General features: G+C 48.2%; 2 protein-coding genes across 15 annotated transcripts in view; one reads left to right on the top strand and one right to left on the bottom strand.

The window, feature by feature from the left end:
• The window catches only part of RAD51 (RAD51 recombinase), a 29,974-nt gene extending 27,809 nt beyond the window's left edge, over positions 1-2,165 (top strand). For both annotated transcript variants that reach the window (XM_001503522.6, XM_023619869.2), the window contains exon 10: positions 431-2,165. In XM_001503522.6, the coding sequence (XP_001503572.1) occupies positions 431-554 (124 nt within the window). In that variant the 3' untranslated portion in view covers positions 555-2,165. The remainder of the gene's footprint in view (positions 1-430) is intronic.
• Positions 2,166-17,869, bottom strand: RMDN3 (regulator of microtubule dynamics 3). Of its 13 annotated transcripts, none has more exons than XM_014733839.3 (13): positions 17,763-17,869; positions 17,173-17,375; positions 15,222-15,414; positions 14,671-14,829; positions 9,244-9,523; positions 8,365-8,467; positions 5,935-5,995; positions 4,279-4,354; positions 4,038-4,115; positions 3,714-3,812; positions 3,439-3,492; positions 3,215-3,295; positions 2,166-2,905 (listed from the first exon to the last, which is right to left on the bottom strand). In XM_014733839.3, exons 2-13 carry the CDS (start codon positions 17,363-17,365, stop codon positions 2,852-2,854), a joined length of 1,431 nt encoding a protein of 476 aa, XP_014589325.1. In that variant the 5' UTR covers positions 17,366-17,375; positions 17,763-17,869; the 3' UTR covers positions 2,166-2,851. The 13 variants fall into 13 exon arrangements, with proteins under 13 accessions (XP_014589325.1, XP_014589328.1, XP_070128212.1 ...); XM_014733842.3 differs by having other exon boundaries at positions 14,671-14,814; XM_070272111.1 differs by having other exon boundaries at positions 14,671-14,814; positions 17,173-17,366; positions 17,763-17,860.
• Positions 17,870-18,611: the final 742 nt, after the last annotated feature.

Genomic DNA, 18,611 nt, shown 5'->3' with positions numbered 1-18,611 from the left:
TCATGTTAACTGTGGAGTAGACATGAAGATATAACATTTCCATTTAAACCCTGTTAAAGCTACTGTTGTGTGTAATTACACAGGAGCCCTTGCTAAATCTAACTGTCACGCTCTGGTTAGTTCAGGTGTTTGCTTTTAGTTCATAAAGGAATTAAAAGCCTGAAATGCAGAAGAATGAATATGAAGCATTGATATACCTCTCCCTCGTTATTTAAAAAAAAAAAAAAACTGTTTCCATGTGGAAAATCCACTAAGTTGGATACAGGACAGAAATGGATTTCTCCAGGTTGGAAGTGCCCTAAAGAAGAACCCCGAAGTCTTTCTAGGAAGTACATATGTCTAAAAAAAATTTAAGTCCACCATAAAAAGTCAAGTATAGAATTTCTTAATTATAATAACTTTAGTGCTTTGGTCTGTGTCTTTGGGTCAGACTGTACCTGAGGAAAGGAAGAGGGGAAACCAGAATCTGCAAAATCTACGACTCTCCCTGTCTTCCTGAAGCTGAAGCTATGTTTGCCATCAATGCGGATGGAGTGGGAGATGCCAAAGACTGAATCATTGGGTTTTTTCCTGTGATAAACCTTCAGTGCTGCAGCCTAATGGAGAAGACTGCTCCCTGGGGTTCTGCACAGGCCTCTTCCTGTTGTGACTGCCAGAAACAGGCTTCCGGGAAAACAGCCATTGTATCAGCTTTTCTGATGGTGTAAACAGGAGACAGGTCAGTAGTCACAAACTGATCTGAAATGTTTATTCCTTCTAGAGTGTATTAATCTCTATGTGAATTCTTTGGATTTGGGAGGGGAGATATGGAATACCTTTGACATAGTCCCTTGGGGTTGACTTAGGACTAACAGCTGTCTACTGGACAATTTTATGCTTCAAAGAAAACTAAAGCTAGGGAGACCTAACTCTTCTCTCACTGTCTGAATAATGTTGGAAAAAATGCCTCAGCTAAGCGGCAAAGGGAATGGGTCTCCTTCAGGTTCTTTTTCTGTCAGTAAAACTGTCAGTCAGAAGGAGGTTTTTAAGTTTGTTTGCCTGAATTATCTTATGCAAGAATTTGTTTTTAGTTAAGGGTACTGAGTAGGTCTGCTGGGCTGCCAGCCCTTCACCATCTACATGCTGTGGTTTTTTACTGCTAAGAGCAACTCAAGATAGTTCTGGAATCTTAAGCATTTCAGAGGCTCTTTAAGTAAGCAGATTCAGGGTGGGGCTGCTAATAATGTAATTTGTTGTGAATGTGCTGTTTTTCTGGTATAAGCTGAATACTTCAAGATAGGGCCTTCATAATATCTTTTTGGCAGTAGATAGGGGTGATCAGTTTCTATTGCTTTAAAATTGAAAATTTAAAAGGGAAGTCCTACATTCAGATGATTGAGCTGGTTGTCCTTCAACCTAATAGAGAATGTTACAAAATAGATATACTATGGCTTTCCTGTGGCCTTTGCTTTTATTCTGTAAGTCTCATGTAGAGTTCCGGTACTTGCCTGGATTATTCTACTTCTGGAGTCTGAGATAATCCTCGTCTTCCCCTTCAGACTTCTACTCAGGATGGGTTTTAACCAGCTCTTGCAATTTCAGAGGGCCTTTCAGCTAATATTGGGAGGAGAGGTGGTAAAAATCTGTTATTGCCTGTGTTGATCCTACTATGTGTAGGGAGATAGGAAGACATAGTCAATTCACTGCAGCCATGTTTCAAAAGCAGTTCTGTTCCCTGACTTTATAAAGAATGGAGTACCTTCCAGGTCTTCTCTTTTGTTTCTACGCTGCAAAACAAACCTGGGATGGCATAATAAAGCCACAGTGACAGATTCTGGAATGGAAGCTTGGTTCTTGTATAAAAGCATCTCAAACCTAGAAACTTGTCTCAGTTTTTCTTATAGATTAGGCTTTGTGCTGTTAGTCCTAAGAGTGAACATGAGAGGGTCAAGGAACACTACTTAGTTGGAATAGGCCTTGTTAGGCTAAAAGTAAGGTCTCTGCCTATGTTTTACACGTAACTAAAATGTTCACTGGAAATAGCATTAACCAAAGAGCTTATTCTAAACTATCTGATGCTGTTTTTTTCTGCTTGTCTGCAGTAGCCTCTGTAGTAAGAAACAATTATAGAAGTGTCAAGCAAGAATAAGGAGCTGATAACAAATAAACATAGGGGAATACAATCATTTCTAGTCAAATTTGGTTTATTTCAAGTTTGTACCAAAATATATACCAGGCAACTTTCAGTCTCATAAGCCTTTATGCACTGCTGTCATTCCAAAACTGCCGGGGATCTAGAAGTTAAGTGGCCCAGCCCCTTGGCCCAAGAATACACTTAGAATCCACATGATACATAAGAAGAGGGCAATATCAGTGGACTGCCCTGGCCCTTCCTTTTACCCTAGTAGGTAGGGTGTGATTTTAGGACTAAGGTGTGGAGTATTAATCAGTGAAAAAGATTAAAGAGTACAAGTTCTGCGTTTTGTTCCTACAGCTCTTTGAAGTTCATCCACCTCACTAGCAGTTGCAAGGCAGCCCTCAGTGCTCTTACCCACTCTCAACCCTAGGGCAAGTGCTATGCTAGTCTTGATTTTTCAAGAATTTACCTAAGGGAGAGAACAATAGAAACCCAAGCCACAAGTACTTCCCCAATTTCAGATTAGGCAAGGGATTAGAATAAATTAATCCGTGGACAATAGTCAAGAAATTGGACAATGATAGCAGGTACCAGTCAGACCCAGGAGTCAGGACACTCCCTTAACCAGTCTTGCTCAGTTTCCTGATCTAAGCAGAGCCTAAGGGAAAAAAGAATTGATTTTTTCCCCCCTTAAGGAGTGGTATCCCTCAAGTCGTGGTGGCCACTGAAATGTGATTATTCTCCTAAAATTACTTCCAATTCCTCTAGATCCTTCTGGAAAGCTGAATCCTAGGGAGACAAGAGAATAAGACTAGGACTCAAAATCTAAGCCAACATTTCCCAAACCACTAGTACCCAAGAAGGGCCCTTTACTGCCTACTTTCCTAAGATAGCCTGGAGCCTCTGAAATCTTCCTCCCCGACCCCCCCCACCCCCACTCCATTCATTTGTGAGATGTCTACAAAAGAGCCTACATGTAAAAGTGTAGACTCTCTCTTCCATGGAAATAAGACCTCAAGGGAGAATATTCTTTCCTGAAAAGGTCACATGATGACTCAATGATGGAACCCAGCGTTAGAAAAGCTCTTAAAGTACTACCTCATTAGTGACATCTGGCAGCTCCAGGGCCAACTTCATCCACTGCCTAGCTTCAGAGTTTTTTCCTAGTTCTCTGTAGCACTGAGAAGAGACAACAGTGAAAACCTGGGAGAAATACCGCCAGGAGACTAGAAGGGGATGAGTATAGTATGCTTTCAAGAGTTCTCAGAAATATCATCAACATAGATATTTTTGTCTATGTTGGAATAGGCAGGTAAGTTTACCTTGGAAATATATACCCTTCCTGCTTTGGAAAATCCTGGCTGTAGTTCTTCAGCCTGGAGAAGGAAGGAAAGCATTTCAGTAAGGAGTTTCCAAATTTAGTTAGGCTAAAGTTTATTTAAATAGAGATTTCCAGTCCCCAGCCTGAAGACAGATTCAGTGGATCTGGGAAGCAATATTTTTTATAAGCTCTCCAGGTGGTTCTGATTTTCCCATAGAATAAGCAAAAATAAAATGTCCCCTAACATTTTTGGCTTCTGTTCACCCTTCCCTGTACCTTTAGGAAGCTCTGGAGGGCATCCTGCACAGTGGCACTGAGAGTGCTTTCAAACAAAGCTGTAGCAGTTTTTTTTTCTAGCCAGCCCAGGTGAGAGACCTGCCACCAAAAGACCAAGGTGTGAATAAAATGTTTTAAGAAGTATCTTTAGGAACATCGAATATTCTGTAGTGAAAACAAACAGGGTCAAGTAAGGCTGGGTCCAATCAAGCAGTACCATGACTGTTTAGAGGAAACAGGTTGAGGATCCTGTTCTTCCTGGCAAGGAGATCAGTGTCACAGGACACTTTGGGCCCTTATATCAAGGCCTGGGATTTAGCTCACCTGATAGCACCACCTGCCAAGGAGAAAGTGAGCCAGGGGGTTTTCTGGCTGGAGAGCAATGGCTTTGTCCACATGCTCCTGGGGGGAAAATGTAAATATAAACTAACATCAGACACTGGAGTTGCAAAGGGAAGAGAGGCAAGTTATAGAGGCTCTAGGAACACCCTTCACAAGGATTTAGGATGCAGCAGGGAACCTGGACTAGACCAGCACAAGGGGAGGAGGAGAAGCCTTTCCTCACCTTGAAGCTAAAGCCACTCTGGACGCGCCTCTGGATGCCCTCATGCTCAGCCAGCTGACCACAAAGCACTGCATACCTATGGGGGAAAGCAGCAAGCTCAGGGACAAGGACTGGGTACTGTCACTGCAAGGAATGCATGTGGCCTAACTGCACTGCCCCCTTGCCCCCTCAACTAGAGCTGAAAATACTGTTTCCATCTGTATTTAATTCCTCTTCTCACAGATCTGTGGTCCCAATTCATGTTCTTTAGCAAACACAGTAGGAGATTCACAAGTCTCCAAAGTATACTAGGTACAAAAAAGCTGGGTCCTCCCTAGGAAATGTCTCTTATACTTAATATTTAGGCAAGGGGTCACTCTAGACCTCCAAATTTCACCTCATAATGAATACAATCATAGGTATCATAAAAACTCAGAAAGCAGATCTCTAATAATCAGCAACAGAGTGTTGATACTTGTCTCCTGAGCAGACAGTGAAGGAACGTTTCCTTAGCCTTGGAAGTATACAGGTACATCACTGGGAAACCGCACTCCAGGCCAGTCAGACTGGGACAGGGCACTCCAGGAGTTTCTCATGCTAACTTGGGAACCAACAGAAGCAGAGAAAGAAAGGCCTCCAATTTCAGCCCTGTCCTTCACATCCTCTCTCCCAGGGGAACAAAGCCAGCCAGCTTCCCATCTTTTGTCTTCACAAACAAAGGTCTCATCCCCCATCCCCCAGCATTGTTTCTAGAAACACAGCTGACATTAAATGAGCGTCTAAAGGCCCAATTTCCTTTTCTAGTAATTCACTAAATATCTGGGGGTATTTGCATCAGATCCATAGAGAGGCTGATTTCCATGTTTATTCCAAACAGCTGTTTCCCAAGAATAGCTAAGAAAATGAGGCCAATTTCTATCTTTGGGAGCCCAGGAGTCCCAAGAAAGCCCACAGGGAAGCAGCACCTGTGACACCCAAGAAACAGTGACGTGGCCTCTGAGAAGAGCCCTTGCAGAGGCAAAGTTTCAGCAACAGATGGAGAAATAGCCTCTCCCACCTCACGGTCTGAGGGCAGAGATATGGAAAGGAAGGGAGGGAGGTTGGAAAGGAACATTTTCACTAAAATCTGAGATGCTGGAACCAGGCCCCAGGACACAAGTTGGCAATGACGCATGCAAGTTGGCAGAGCTTTACCTCACATGAGACCACAAAAGGGCTAATGCTTTTTAAGCTAATAAATTGACTGCTGAACTTCCTAGGGGGTGAGCTCACATTCACTTTTCCTCATGCGAGCCAAGCAAGGAAGCCAAAATCCACCACCAGCCAGGGATCACAGCTAGGGGAAAGGAGAGCTTATGCAGGGGACGAGAGCTGCAAATTGTCTGAGCCTCCCTGAGGAGCCAAGAGCCCACAAGTTTTCTGGCTAGGATGACTCTTACAAAGACTCATTTCTCCAAGCCCCAACAGAGGGAGGTACCTCACCCCCGAGGCACCTTCCAAAGAAAACTTCTCTGGGTCCCTGGCTGGGAGTAGGGTGGGGCATATCGAAATAAAGGCCAGAGCTCCCTCTCCTGGTTTCTCTGGCAAATGCCTTTGTGGCCAGGACAGAGAAAAGAAAGGGCTTTCCTCTGCTTTAACCCATGCTGGCTCTTCCCGGGCCCCTGAGGGTGTTATTACCACAGGTGACATTCAGCATTCTCAGCCCCCTTCTCCAGAGCGGCCTCCGCTTCTTCTTTTCCTGTAGGACAAAGGTGATCCAGAGTTAACAAGAGCTCCCACGCACACTTCCACAGAAGAGGCTGTGGGAAGAATGACTGCTCTAGCTCTCACCAACCCCTCCCCAACCTGGACTGGTTTGGAAATAGTTGTGAACTTGAGCAGAATGAAAAGCAGCAAATAGCTTCTCAGGGATGACTTCTGCTTCACCTTGCTCTCTCTCTCTGTCATCAGCTGCCCCAGCTACCTTGTTTTTGCAACACCCACCTGATATGCTCGAGGCATTTCAAATATAAAAGGACCAATGGCAATCAGAAACTGTCCCCAACAGACCTTCCTGCAGAGGGCTTTTGATTTGTGTTCTAGACAGGCTACAGGGTGTCCATGAATGCCTCTGAAGTTGTATAAAATGTTATGTACATGTGCATTTTATTGAGAGGGTCCACAACTTTGATCAAATTCTCAAAAGGATCCACAATCCAAGAACATTCCTTATGGCTCTCGGCCAAAACTCCTCACCAGAGCCAAACAGACTGAGGTCTGACCAGAGATGACTCACTCAGTCTTACCCAAGTTTTCTAGGCACCAAGACTAATAAAAATATGAAGGTCAAACCACATGAAAGCTTTAGACAAGGGTCCCTTAAGAGTGTCAAGGAGCCTGGAGCCCTCGAGATGAAGACTATCAGGCCTACACACAGGAGAAAAGAGCACACTGCAAAATGGAACTTTTCCTGTGATTAAAATGGAACAAAAGTAATGTATTGAGGTGGCAGGCTGGCTAATCTGAAACGTTTCCTCATGCTTCAGTGATAGTAATTATGCTATAAGGTTGTATATGCAACCAAGACATTTTTAAAACAGCTGATGAGAACCCTACATCCCCCTTTCCAAACAGAAGAACCATATGGCCCTGCTAATGAGGGACACTGTCTCTTAGGGGACTTCTCTCCGCCCCCCCGCCCCCCCCCCCCACTTCAAAGCACTGTCTCACTAGGAAAATAATAGTGAAGAATGAGACAAGTAGTTCCTGCCAAGACAGACAGACGGGGGGTGAACAGATATCGCCTGAGATCCTAAAGAATGGCTGCCTCCTGGTGGTCCAGCTTCTAGAGATGGAACAAAATGAAGAACTTCAGAACCAGCAAGGATGGTGCTAAAAAGCTAGAATCCCAGAGCAGGGCCTTCACAGATGCTCTACAGTCATCTGACCTCCAGCAGGAACAGACTAGTCCAAAGGTGTTAAGCTGGGGAAGCCAGACCAGACCAGTGCTGGCCGTGGCTGCTCCTCTAACCACCGCCCCACCTCCACCTGCAGGGTTCATGCTGGGTACTAGTACTAATAAGAGATGACCAATGAGCAAAGGAAAGGAAAGGTTCTTATTGATAACAAGAGTCCAAAAATCAGCCCAAAAGCTGATCAGAATCCTCATCTGAAATTTAGGAGAGAAAACAAACTGTTTTGAAAAGAAAGAAACAGTAATTAAGCAAGCACCTTTTGCTAAAACTTCCAGAGATTTTTCTGAAAATCTGTATCAATAAACATTTAACTCAATTGGCCTGTTTTTCTATATCAACAAAATTCTACAAATGTTTAGAACAATGACCTTGAGTTACTGTTAGATTCTACATAATCAAAGATGCAATAATGTTTGCAAGGCTGTACTTACAAAAGTGGGAAAGCAGACAAATCTACTTTAGATCAGATAACTCTGGATAACTAACTGAACCACAAGGCCTGAAAGCCCATTGATGGTGCCTGACCCAGAGGGTGTGTGGTTAGACAGGATGCATCATCTTCCCCATGAAACCAGCCTCTTTTTTAAGAGAAGCCCTAGGATTCTCAGTGACCTCATGACGGACAGTAACGAGCCCTGAGCCTGGCACAAGTCAGATGCACCCTACCCACCAGGCAACCCACTTTGGCAACAGAGTTGCTAAGTAGATCCCAGGGACTACTGAGCTAGCAGTATTCTCCCAAACTGCTCCTTACAGGTGCTCACCTAACATACCCCACTTATATTCTTAGAACACCTGCCCCACAGGCTCCATAACTGAAACAGATTCCGCAGCAGCAGCAGCAGCAAAAAACCTCTTCAGATTAAGAAAGCAGGCTCTGCTGTCTTTGTGGTTGGGAGAAAACAAAGAATTATGCTAATAGGATACACTACTGAAAACACGTGCACCTGTGTTCACCATCATGCTGTACAGACTGCTCTGCCCCAAGGAGGAAGCAGGGCTCCCTGGAGGCCAGGGTTTGTCCCCAGTGAGTACGCCATAACTGCCCCGACAGCCTGCATCTTGGTGGTTCCCCTGGGCCCCAAGCAGCTGGGCTGGCTCCACCTGCAGAGTCAGTGAGTCACCTTCCCACCAGGAGCCTGTTGGCACTTACCATTTAGAGCATACGACTTCTTCTCGCTCGCCTCTTCAGTGAGCTCACACATGTCACTGTAAGCCCGGGCCAGGCGCCAGAGAAAGTCTTGCCGGCTTCCATACTGCCAACCAAACAGAGGGATGAGGCCCCTCTTCCCTCAGCTGCAGAGAATTGGGGCTGTGGCCTTCTCCCTCCCACCTTTGAGTTTCCAAGGTAGTGTGTTACACCAACACTAACTGACATCAGGCTACCACCCCCATGCAACCTCCCACCTGCAGTTAACTGACGACACTGTCTCTCTAGCCAGTAGATTCCAGAGTGAGGGCACTCTGACCTACTACTGTAAGGAAGAAAGGTCAACTCCAAGATGTAATGAGGCACAGCAAGAGAAGTCTTTTTCATCGTGCCACAATGAAGAACATGAGAAAATGCCCAAGAAAAGGGAAAATTCTGACTTTAGGGGCATTTATACACAAGAGAGCTCTGTATAAATAAGTTCTGGCAGTGAACCTGAGGAGAAGGGAAGTGCAGATGAGTGACCTACACACTTGTCACTTATGGAAACTTCAAGTGGGGCAGCCAGCTTGGACTGCCTCAAGGGAAATAAAAGAGTAAAAAAAATTCCAGTTCTTTCCACATTTCTCCCTAAAGTGAGAGGTGGTGCTCTTCTGCAGTCTCTCCAGGAGACAGAGGACCGCCCTGTGGGGGAGGGGGGAGGAGCTCTAGGGTGAGGGGTGCCTGGCCTCCTTGGACTAGGATTTGCAACCCTGGGGGAAAGATGCAGACCTAGCCATCTGGCCCTCATTTCCCCATGTCACCTTGCCGGGTCAGTAACCACAGTGGCCTGCCGTCATACGCTGGGGGTCAGCAGGGTGGGGAAGGGAGGGGGAGCCTCACCGCCAGCTTGTTGTTGAGCAGCAGCTGGAAGCCCTCCCGCCTGCCCTGCTCACTGCCCTGGTGCAGCTCATCCGCCTGCTGCAGGAGGGGCAGAACATCCTCCAGGCCAGGGGAGCCTCCGGCCTCCAGGGCTCCTGTGTCCAGACCCGAAGCCATCTCCAGGTCCAGAGAATCCTTTCTTCCCATCTTCACAGTCTCACAGCTCACTTCATCTTCCCCATCGTCACTCTCCCTGTCAGACTCCCGCTCATAGTCAGACTCGGCATTGGCTGTTGTGTAACTGGCAGAGAAATGTAAGTGACAGGGTGAGGTGAGCCCCAGTGCCCCTAGGGTCAACCCTCCACCCACAAAGAGGGACTCTGCATGGCACTGTCATTGAGAGCACCAAGTAAGAACCGTTCCCACCATTTAGAGGCAGAAATTAGTCCTCAAAGCTTCCTATAGAACTATGGACTGGGAAAATGACCCCGGAGGGGAAGAGTGACCAACTGGGGGCCCTGTGAAAGGTTAATATGAGAACTCCCTGCTTAATTACCATCAAGCCTGCCCGAAAATAGAGAAAAAGAGGAAGTCTAGAAAGGTGTGTACCAAAATGTTGCCAGTAGATCTCTCAGGGTAGAGGAATAAAAGGTCATTTTTCCCTCGTCTTTTAATAGATGATTTCTTTAATAAACATAATCTTCTTATAAACAAAAAAGAAAAAAATGTTTAAGATAAAAACCTTAAGATATAGGTGGAGCTGATCTCCTGAGCTACATGGCTCACCAGGCTAATGGTTTATCAATCATTTTTGCTTTATCAGCCAAAGGCACCTGCCAGAACCAGCATGAGTGGGTGCCGGCCTCTGAGGCCATGGATAGCCACAAATAGTCAAATTGTCTTTCTCAATTCAAGATGTACCTCTGCCCCAAGTCAGCAACCAAACCTAAACCACAGCAGGAGTAGCCCTTGGCAACTTTGGGAACTTGCTGGGGATGGGGAGGGGCCACTTTGCAGCAGGGAGCAGGAGAGGAGGAAGATGCAAGCCACCCCTTGGGAAGGTGTCTGGGGCTCCATAAGCCAGGGTCTCCTAGGGCGCCCCAACCCTGGTAGGCCCACTGAAGAGGAAGCCAAGTTTCTCAGATCTTGGCCTCCACCAGCAGCTGATTAGGGTGTTTTCTCTAATTGCCAACTGAATCAGATAAACACTGAGCAAGGGAGAAGGTAAGACTTCCAGAGGCCACAACCAGATACCAGAGAGCCCTCCAAACTGAAGGAAAAGCAGGTTCTGTCAGAGCCAGAAGGTTCTGAAGCACAGGGAAGATCTTAACGTCACTTAGGGATAAGCCGTCCTCCATCCTGGAATGAAAGGGGTGGGATCCCTATGGCTGGAGCAAAACAGAGCTGAGGGAAAGGGGTGGGAGAAACTCCGAATACAGTCCGTACAAGACAGTCTAAAGTCAGAGGCTGAATGTTTAGGCTGAAGTACTGTCTTGCTCATCCAGAAAGGCAGAGATGACAAGGAAGCAGGCTCCAGAAGGTAGCAAGTGAGCAGCCAGACCTGGTGCCCAATCCACGCTGACTGCTTTATAGAGGAGCTTCCAGACTCATCTAATGAAGGGGCCCCAGGAGCATTTACTACAGGAACTTGTAAGGGGCATTTAAAATCTTCCTGACCTCACCTTGCTTTTTAGCAGGTTATCCAAGTATCTTTTCCCTCTAACAATTTGCAGTAAAAACTTTAGAAATTAAAGGGACAAGGAAAAGTGGCATCAGATTTCACAACCAACCTGGGTGGTGATGAGAGAGACCACAGCGGGGCAGCCTAGAGAAACTCCCAACTAATTCCTTCCTAGGGCTTAGTCAACAAGCTGTCCCAAATGAAAGTCAAATCTGAGTCTACCAGTGCCCCTACTCAGCCTAGCCAGGCCCAAAGGCAAAATGGGTAAGTGGGTTATCTGGGATGGAGAGCTTGAGAATCATCACCTCCTGTTGCTACAAAGAAGGGGAGACCCATTCCCTGCTCAGCTGAAGGCTGCCCTGGCCAATCAGGAGTTCAAATCAGGAGTCTCCCAGGGAGGGACCCCTGCTCTTTTCGCTAGAGTACAGGCATCAGCACAGTGTCTCCAGGGAGCTGAGCAGGAAGAAAGTCCTGCACTGCTGTGATCCCTCGGGGTCCTAAAGGGCAGGGAGCTGACAGGACAAGGGAAAGGAGCAGTCAGGAGGGGACTTACTGCCACCCAGAGTGGGAGCTGGTAGAGCCCTGTGAGGCAAAGGGGCTCTAGGGAGGCTGGCACTGGGAGGAGGCCCTTTATTGCACCTCAGCCCCACTGGGAGGCGCTCTGCCTCAGTAGTCTGCAACTCCGCTGCCTGGCATGTGGTGGGCAGGCCAACATTTGTTGAGTGAGCACCAACATCAGCCCCAGGGGCTTCCAGGGCTTCAGAGGAGATTTACCATGTGCCAGAGGTATGCGGGCTGCTGTCTCTGCATTCACACCATTCTTTCACATTTCTTGGGACCACCAACCCAGCCCTTGGAGAAATCCATTAGAAGAGAGAAGGGTGGCCCTTTTGTTTAGCATGCCCCGCAGCTTCTGAGATCAGCCAGGGACGGCAGGGGCCTTTGAAAAGGCCTTTTGGATCTGTGCACTCAGACAGAACACACTGTCCCCACAGAGGGTCGAGGACCCAAGGCTCCCTTAGAGCAAGGAGACCAGAGCTACCCTACTCTGCTCCTTGAGGAGAGCCCACAAGTCAGTGATCAAGGACTCAGTTATACACATATCCCCTCCTTCCGGCAATTAAGTTTCTTTCAACTCCTCAGCCCCATTAGAGGGCTGAGCTAAAGTATTAAAGACAACCCTGAGAAGACTCACTGCTGGGGAAGATAAGACCAACCCAGATGAGGGGGTAAATGCCTGAGGAGTGGCAATGAGGGTGCATGCGATCTCGGCTGGGATGCCTGGGAAGGCTTACAGGAGGAGGTGGCGTTTTAGGGCAAGTTGGGTTTTGACAGGGAGGAAACTGAAGCTGTGTTTGGTACAATGCTCGGAACAAGCTCACACGATGATTCTGCCCCTGCCACATTCAGTCAATCCTCTAGGAGCTCAAAGTTGCTATTTTATTTTATTTGTAAGAAAGAGGGAGGCTACAGCCTTCAGTGGAGTAGAGTAGCCCATCCAATCTTATCCTTTTGTCCCTCAAAGCAGCACTCCTTCCCCCAGGCCCGTGTGTTCAAAGCCATTCCAGAGTTAGCGGTCTCCCAGAATTTGTCTTTGACTTATACAGCACTGGCCATGGCAAAAAAGAATTATTCACCGTGGTCACAGCCCTAGATAGCAGCCAGCTAAACCAGAGTCTGACACCACGTACCATGTTCGGCCTCCACATGCCACAGGATCGGTCATGGGGCTGAGCCTGCTGGAGCTACAATTAAGAAAGCCACCCTTCCTCTCATCCCATTAGAGGTGGCTGGCAGCCCTGTCCTGTCCTTTATGACCTTGGGAGGCCCAGGGAGCCCCCTAAGCAGTGAAGCACCCCCAGCTTCCCTGGTTAACCACTCTGGCTCTCTCTGCCCCCAGAAGTTTGTACACTTCTTAAGATCATCAAGGACCTTGAGTTCTACATCCTGATCTTGGGCAGAGCTGTGACCTTTCCTTCTGTTCTACCCTCTTACAATGTTCAGAGGCCAATTCCCCACCCAAGTGACCTGCTTCCTTGGGTTGCATAGAGATGCTCTTTAAGTCTCAGTGCCCACTATCAACTACTGTCCTTCTTTCTTTTCAATCCAGATGTGTCAAATATTAATTTCACGTTTGCCCCCACTAACACAGCCCTCTGAAAGCATCTCTCAGCCCAGAGGTAGCAGGTAAATTGAATAGAAAAGGGCCACTTCTGCTAGCTCTTGAGAATACAGATAATAGGGATCAGATGACACAAATGGAGGACTACAGCTCTTTACCAAAACTGCACTTGTTCAAGGGGCACCTGAGCAATAATCAAATCCAGCACAGATGCCCAATGGCAGTGAAGTGGAAAAAGAGAGTAACACTTTCGTAATTTTCTTAGAAAACCAAATGAGGAGAAACAGGGAATATAACGGCCAAAACAAGAAAACAAGGCTGAAATGTCTTGAGTGAGATGTACTGAACAAACCGTCTTGCTACGGGCAGGTCTTCCCTGGGCAGGGAGCTATGGCAGCTCTGAGTCCATGGAAAGAATTCCCAAGGGCTGCATGTGACACATCTTCCTGTGAAAGCCCTTCTGTGCCCTGACAACTGGGCCATGCCTCAGATCGCAGACCCTTACCCCTGCAGATGAGCCCAGCCGCCGGGAGAATGGACTCGGGGTCAGACAGGCTAAGCCAGCACTGCACGTTGCACAGACCCAGGCAAGGCGTCAAACTCACTAAGCTCAAGGCTCCATCTGAGCAACAGGGAGAAGACAACCACCACCTACGTCACAGGATCCGTGTGAGGAGAGAGCTCTCAAGCGCTTAGCAGAGAGTCTGTCACAGAGACAGAATAAATGGTAGTTAATATTATAAGGTGTTTCAGCTAAAAGGGGACAGTGCTGCAAAGATCAAAATTTTAACTTTTGGTTTCCACGTGCATGTTTGGAGCCAAATCAGTCATTCTGACCTGACAGAAGGTTTGGCTGTTCTCTGCACCAGTCTTTTCCTTGAGGAGGAAGAAAGGTCAGATACCAAGGAGAGATCAGCCTCTAGACCTCACACAGGCCAGCCGGATGACTGACCCAGCAGCAGACCAGGGCAGACGCTGCCAGTGACAGCACCAGCCACCACAACAAGACGTTCATTCAGACTCCGTCCTTGGAACCAAAGTTTCAAAATGGCACCAGTGGTTTAAAATCAAAAAGTCCTTAGCCTAACCAAGTTTGCAGGCTGTCCACAACACTCCTGCTGGCTGCCCTGTCTCACAGTGAGGCCTGTGGTCAGAGGTGCTGGGCCACCGGTTACTCGGGAGAGTCATTTTTGTAAAGATGGCAAGGGAGCGTGAGCAAGGAAGAGAGCGTCCAGGGGAGGGGCACACACTTGGTGCTTAGAGAGTCGGTCCACCCAGCTCAGCCGCTCAGTGAAGGAGATAAAGTCATACAACAAGCCTTACGAAGTCCTCTGATAACACAGGAAAATGCTCACTAATGTTACAGGAAAACCAAAATAAAAAATCTAATAACTAAGTAAAAACAAACCTACTCAGAGGAAAATAAGAGACGCGAGCAATAACCACTAACATTTCCATTTGTCTGGATGACATAAGGTGGATGGTTTTTCTTGTTTCAACTGCTCTGTATTTTACTTATTTATACCCTTACCTTGTTCCAAAAATTATTTATAGCAGTTTGGTGTGAATTTTCCATTGATAAACATTACTTTTACAAAAGGTAACCTGGCTGAAGCCACGACCGCTTCCAGGAGCAACAACTCACCCCCCTTCGCTCTCAGCATCTGTGAATGTGGTTCCCGAGGTGGCCGTGAAGTAGACGGAGCTGGAGCCAGTGGAGTCACTCCTCTCCCGGGCAAATGGGAACCTTCGCCGCCGAGACACTCTCTGGGTCTCTTCCACATGAGATCTGAAAAGCAGGCCCCTTTCCAGAGGGTGCCATTAAGCTCCATCCAGCCTGTCTTTCCCCTCACCATGAGGAAGCCTCTTAATACTGCTCCTCATCAAAGGGTCAAGAGCAGAGAAAATCCTGGGTCTCTACCCTCAGGGGAACAGGAGGGCGGCTCCCTGGACCCAGCCTGCATGGGCAGGCCAGGTTAGTCAGAACAAAGCGTTTCAGCTGCTACACTAGACCATGAGGGCCCAAAAGCTACCAGGAATGTGTGCAAGGTAAGGTCCCAAGTATACAGCATGCTGCCAATTAGGTAAGAAGCTAAAATTGGCTTCTTTCTTAGAGGCAGACAGCAAAGGCCAGAACCTTAGATGAAAAAGCTGTAGGGGCTGGGGACAAGGCAGGAGACAGGATGCGTTACTCACCGGACCTCCCCAACAATCTGCCCGGCAAGCCCCTGCAGGCTGCTCCTCAGCTCCTCCACCTCCCGCCGCAGTGCCACCAGACTGGTCAGCACAAAGTCCAGGCGGTCCAGCACCTCCTCCTGCCCTTCTCGTGGAAGGCCGGGCAGCACCGCAGCATCTCCAGCCTCGCCTGGGACTGCCCGCAACGGCCGCACTGAAGGAAGGAGGACAGGAGACAGTGATGCCACGGGATACAGTGAGGGAAAGATCTGGCGCCTAGAATTCAAGAACACTTGCTTCTCACTGGAGTTTAATTTACAAAGACCCTTTAGGCTCAGTTAGCCTATGTTCACAGCTATGTCCTGGTCACGAGTCCCAAGTAACTATCCAGAAAAAAAGTCAAGGTCCCCATCTCTAAACAAGAGCCCTCTGTTCCAAGAACCTTCCACACCAGGTCCTTCAGCAGCACTGCACACCACAGCAGATAGTGTAAAATGCTTGCAAGACTGTGGTATCTAGAAGGCAGGACAGCTGCCCTGCTAGAGTAAAAGAGAAACCTTTACCTGACTATATACTGCCCAAGTACCAGGCAGTCAACACCAGCCACACAGCAAAACTAAAACTGAGCTTGCTCACATTCTGATCGTTCACGTCACAAAGAATAGCAAAGAAAACGCTGAGTGCCTCTCAAGAACTTCACTGAGTATCATCAGAGAGGGGCAAAGAGAAAGGGTACACCGGAAAAAGCCAAGCCAAACCTCATCGGATAAACACCATTCCCAAGCCGTGAAGTGAGCTGTAGGTCAATTCCAACAGCACATACTGGGAAACGAAGGCAACTGGACTGGAAAATTAAGAACAGGAAAGAAACCAGGAAGGCAGGACCCACAGTCCAGGCAACCATAAATCTGTTAAAGGAGATCTAGTAACAATCTGGGCCAGACTACCACACACACCCAACAATGTTCAAGAATGTCGAGCAAGAAAGATCCCTGGGAATGTGGCCACTTTCTCCCCACCTCAGCAGAAGAAAGACAACTGCTAGGAAATTACAAACGAACAAAACACAAGGAAAAGACAGACAAGCACACTTGCAATCCTAGGTTACCACCAGGTTATAAGATGCTGACAGCAGGTGGCAACTGAAGGTGATAACTCTTTGAAGACTATTCTAAAACTAACTTTTCCAAACCATCTGGCATTTGGTAATCAGAGATAACATTCATTCCCAATTAATATGGGGTGAAATGATTGGAACGCTCCTCCATTCCACAGACCTGAGGGGAGTGGTTTGAACCAGCCCCAGATGCTTTCCTCAAATGAGTTGTTGACATGGAAAGTTTGCAAAACTGAAAGCACTACCCCTCTCAGCTGTGGCTGCCTTCCAGCGATATTCAGCTTCAACTGCAGTAAGTGCACACCCAGCCTCGGGCCAGGGAAAGTCCACAGGACCAGGTGACCAGGCCCAAGCCTGCCACTTACTTGCCCTGTGACCAACTCAGGAAACTTATGCAATCTTTTTGAATCTGGATTCCCTCATAAGAAGGATAAAAAAATGGATTAGGTAGTCTCCAACGCCCCTTCAAATTCTAATAGTATGCAATGTAATACACAAGCCTCAAGACGTTTAATGCCTGTAGGATTAGCTTTTCCTTTTGTCTTCTTTTGGGCCCTTCCTCTACTTACTAAACACCTCATCCAACACTAAGCAAGTGCCTTTAATACATACATAGCACTACTGTGGCCAGAACTAAAAGTGAAAGCTGAACAGCCTTTCCACAATACATTTTCCTGAAATTAGAGGTGAAAGAGTACAGAAGAGGAAGACTGCTTTCCTTTTCAATAAGCTTTCCAAAAAGGTGAAACTCTCAGGCACCCCCTCCCTCTGTTGTCCTGTCCCACAGGTTCTGCCAAAGGCAGCCCGGACCCCAGGCCCATCCATCAGCCGTGACTGCGGCCGCAGGGGACCTACCCTGGCGTCCGGGCTCGGACGTCGGCGTATAGTCCAGGGAGTTCGGCAGGCTCTGGGTCTGGGTCTGGCCATGGCGCTGGTTCCATTTCCACCGTCGGCTGTAAAGGGCACAGAGGAATCCAAGGCCCGCGGCGGTGCCCAGCAACAGTCCCAGCCCGGCGCGGGCGCCGCCCAAGGCCCCCAAACTAGACATGCTGCACCTGCTGCCCGCGTGAGCCACCGGGAGCCGGCGGCGGGGCAGGGGGAGAGAGATTCGTGAGTGTGGTGCCCCCACCCCCAAGGCCGACCCCCTGGAGATGTCTCCTTGCCCAGACCCTGAGCTCCCAACCACCCTCACCCCAGTCCGGACCCTAAAGTTGCCGCCAGCGCCCCGAGCCTGACTCCCGCGCCTCTCACTCAGCTTCCCCTCCAACACGCCCCCTAACCCTGACTCCCGATCAGGTTTCTGGGCCTCCGACCCTCCCCCCAGCCTCACGACACGGCAGACTACAAGCCCGCCGCCCTGGCTGCAACCTCCCGGCCTCCCTCCCGCCCTTGAAGGCGCCCCGGCCTGGCAGGAGACCCACGCACACCCTTATCCGCCTCCTCACCACCATGGCAGCGGCCGCCGCCTCACGCTGTCAATGACCGTGACGTCAGTAAGCGGCGCCTCAGCACCGCGCGCAGTCAGCACGGCGTGGGGAGATGACTACACGAGGCTCCGCCTCCGGCCCAGGTTTTTTCAGGGGGCGGGACCACGGGGCGCCCCCAGAGGGGCGGAGCCAGCAGAGAGCGGGAAAGGGGAACGGAGAAGCCGGGAGAAGGGAGGGAACAAGGGGCAAAGCTGGGACTTCTAGGGCCGCACGCTCCAGCAGTAACCCCCGCGGTCTGGCCAGCTGAGGTCTGTTATATGCTCAGTAAATTCACACTTTCTACCTTCAGATCTACTGTTGTTGGTGCCTAGAATGACCCATTCTCTACCTGGAAAACGCTACCGTTTCCTACCTTCACCTTAACACTCTGCCAAAACTCAGACTTTATTTGATTTTGGCTTAATTTGTTTATTCATTTTTACTCACACCATTTGCTAAGCACTAGACAATAGCGCCTTTGACAGTTGAGATTAGAACAGATAAATCGTTGGTTAGCCACAAGAGGTCCCGCAGTTCCCAGGGTCAGCTTCTGCCTGTTGACACTTAAAAACTCACAGATGCACACCCCAGCACTAAAAAAAGCCTTAAACTCTACATTGTCGTTATTACATTAACCAGGGGTAGGATTATAAATTGTTTTTCCATTTCCAGAATGTAATGAAATTCATAATACCAGCTCAATACAAGGTTGACATAAGGGAAACCATATTGTAGAAAAGAAGCCATATTGTAACTTTGAATGACCTCTAACTGGATACCACTCTCCAGGAGATCTGCCTGCTCCATAGATTTTATGACCCCTGCTAG

The sequence above is a fragment of the Equus caballus genome, chromosome 1, assembly GCF_041296265.1.
Source record: "Equus caballus isolate H_3958 breed thoroughbred chromosome 1, TB-T2T, whole genome shotgun sequence".
Taxonomy (NCBI): Eukaryota; Metazoa; Chordata; class Mammalia; order Perissodactyla; family Equidae; genus Equus; species Equus caballus.
The sequence above is the reverse complement of the archived record's forward strand: the minus strand, read 5'-3'. Positions and strand labels throughout refer to the sequence as shown.

What these genes read in the sequence shown, in the direction of transcription:
- RMDN3 (XM_014733839.3), bottom strand. Translation starts at nt 17,365, where the DNA reads ATGTCTAGTTTGGGGGCCTTGGGCGGCGCCCGCGCCGGGCTGGGACTG. An exon ending in GATGCTGAGAGCGAAGGGGG is followed by an intron (nt 9,524 to 14,670) that starts GTGAGTTGTTGC and finishes TTTCTCTGCCAG; the next exon opens with TTACACAACAGCCAATGCCG. An exon ending in GAAGTCGTATGCTCTAAATG is followed by an intron (nt 5,996 to 8,364) that starts GTAAGTGCCAAC and finishes TTTGTCCTACAG; the next exon opens with GAAAAGAAGAAGCGGAGGCC.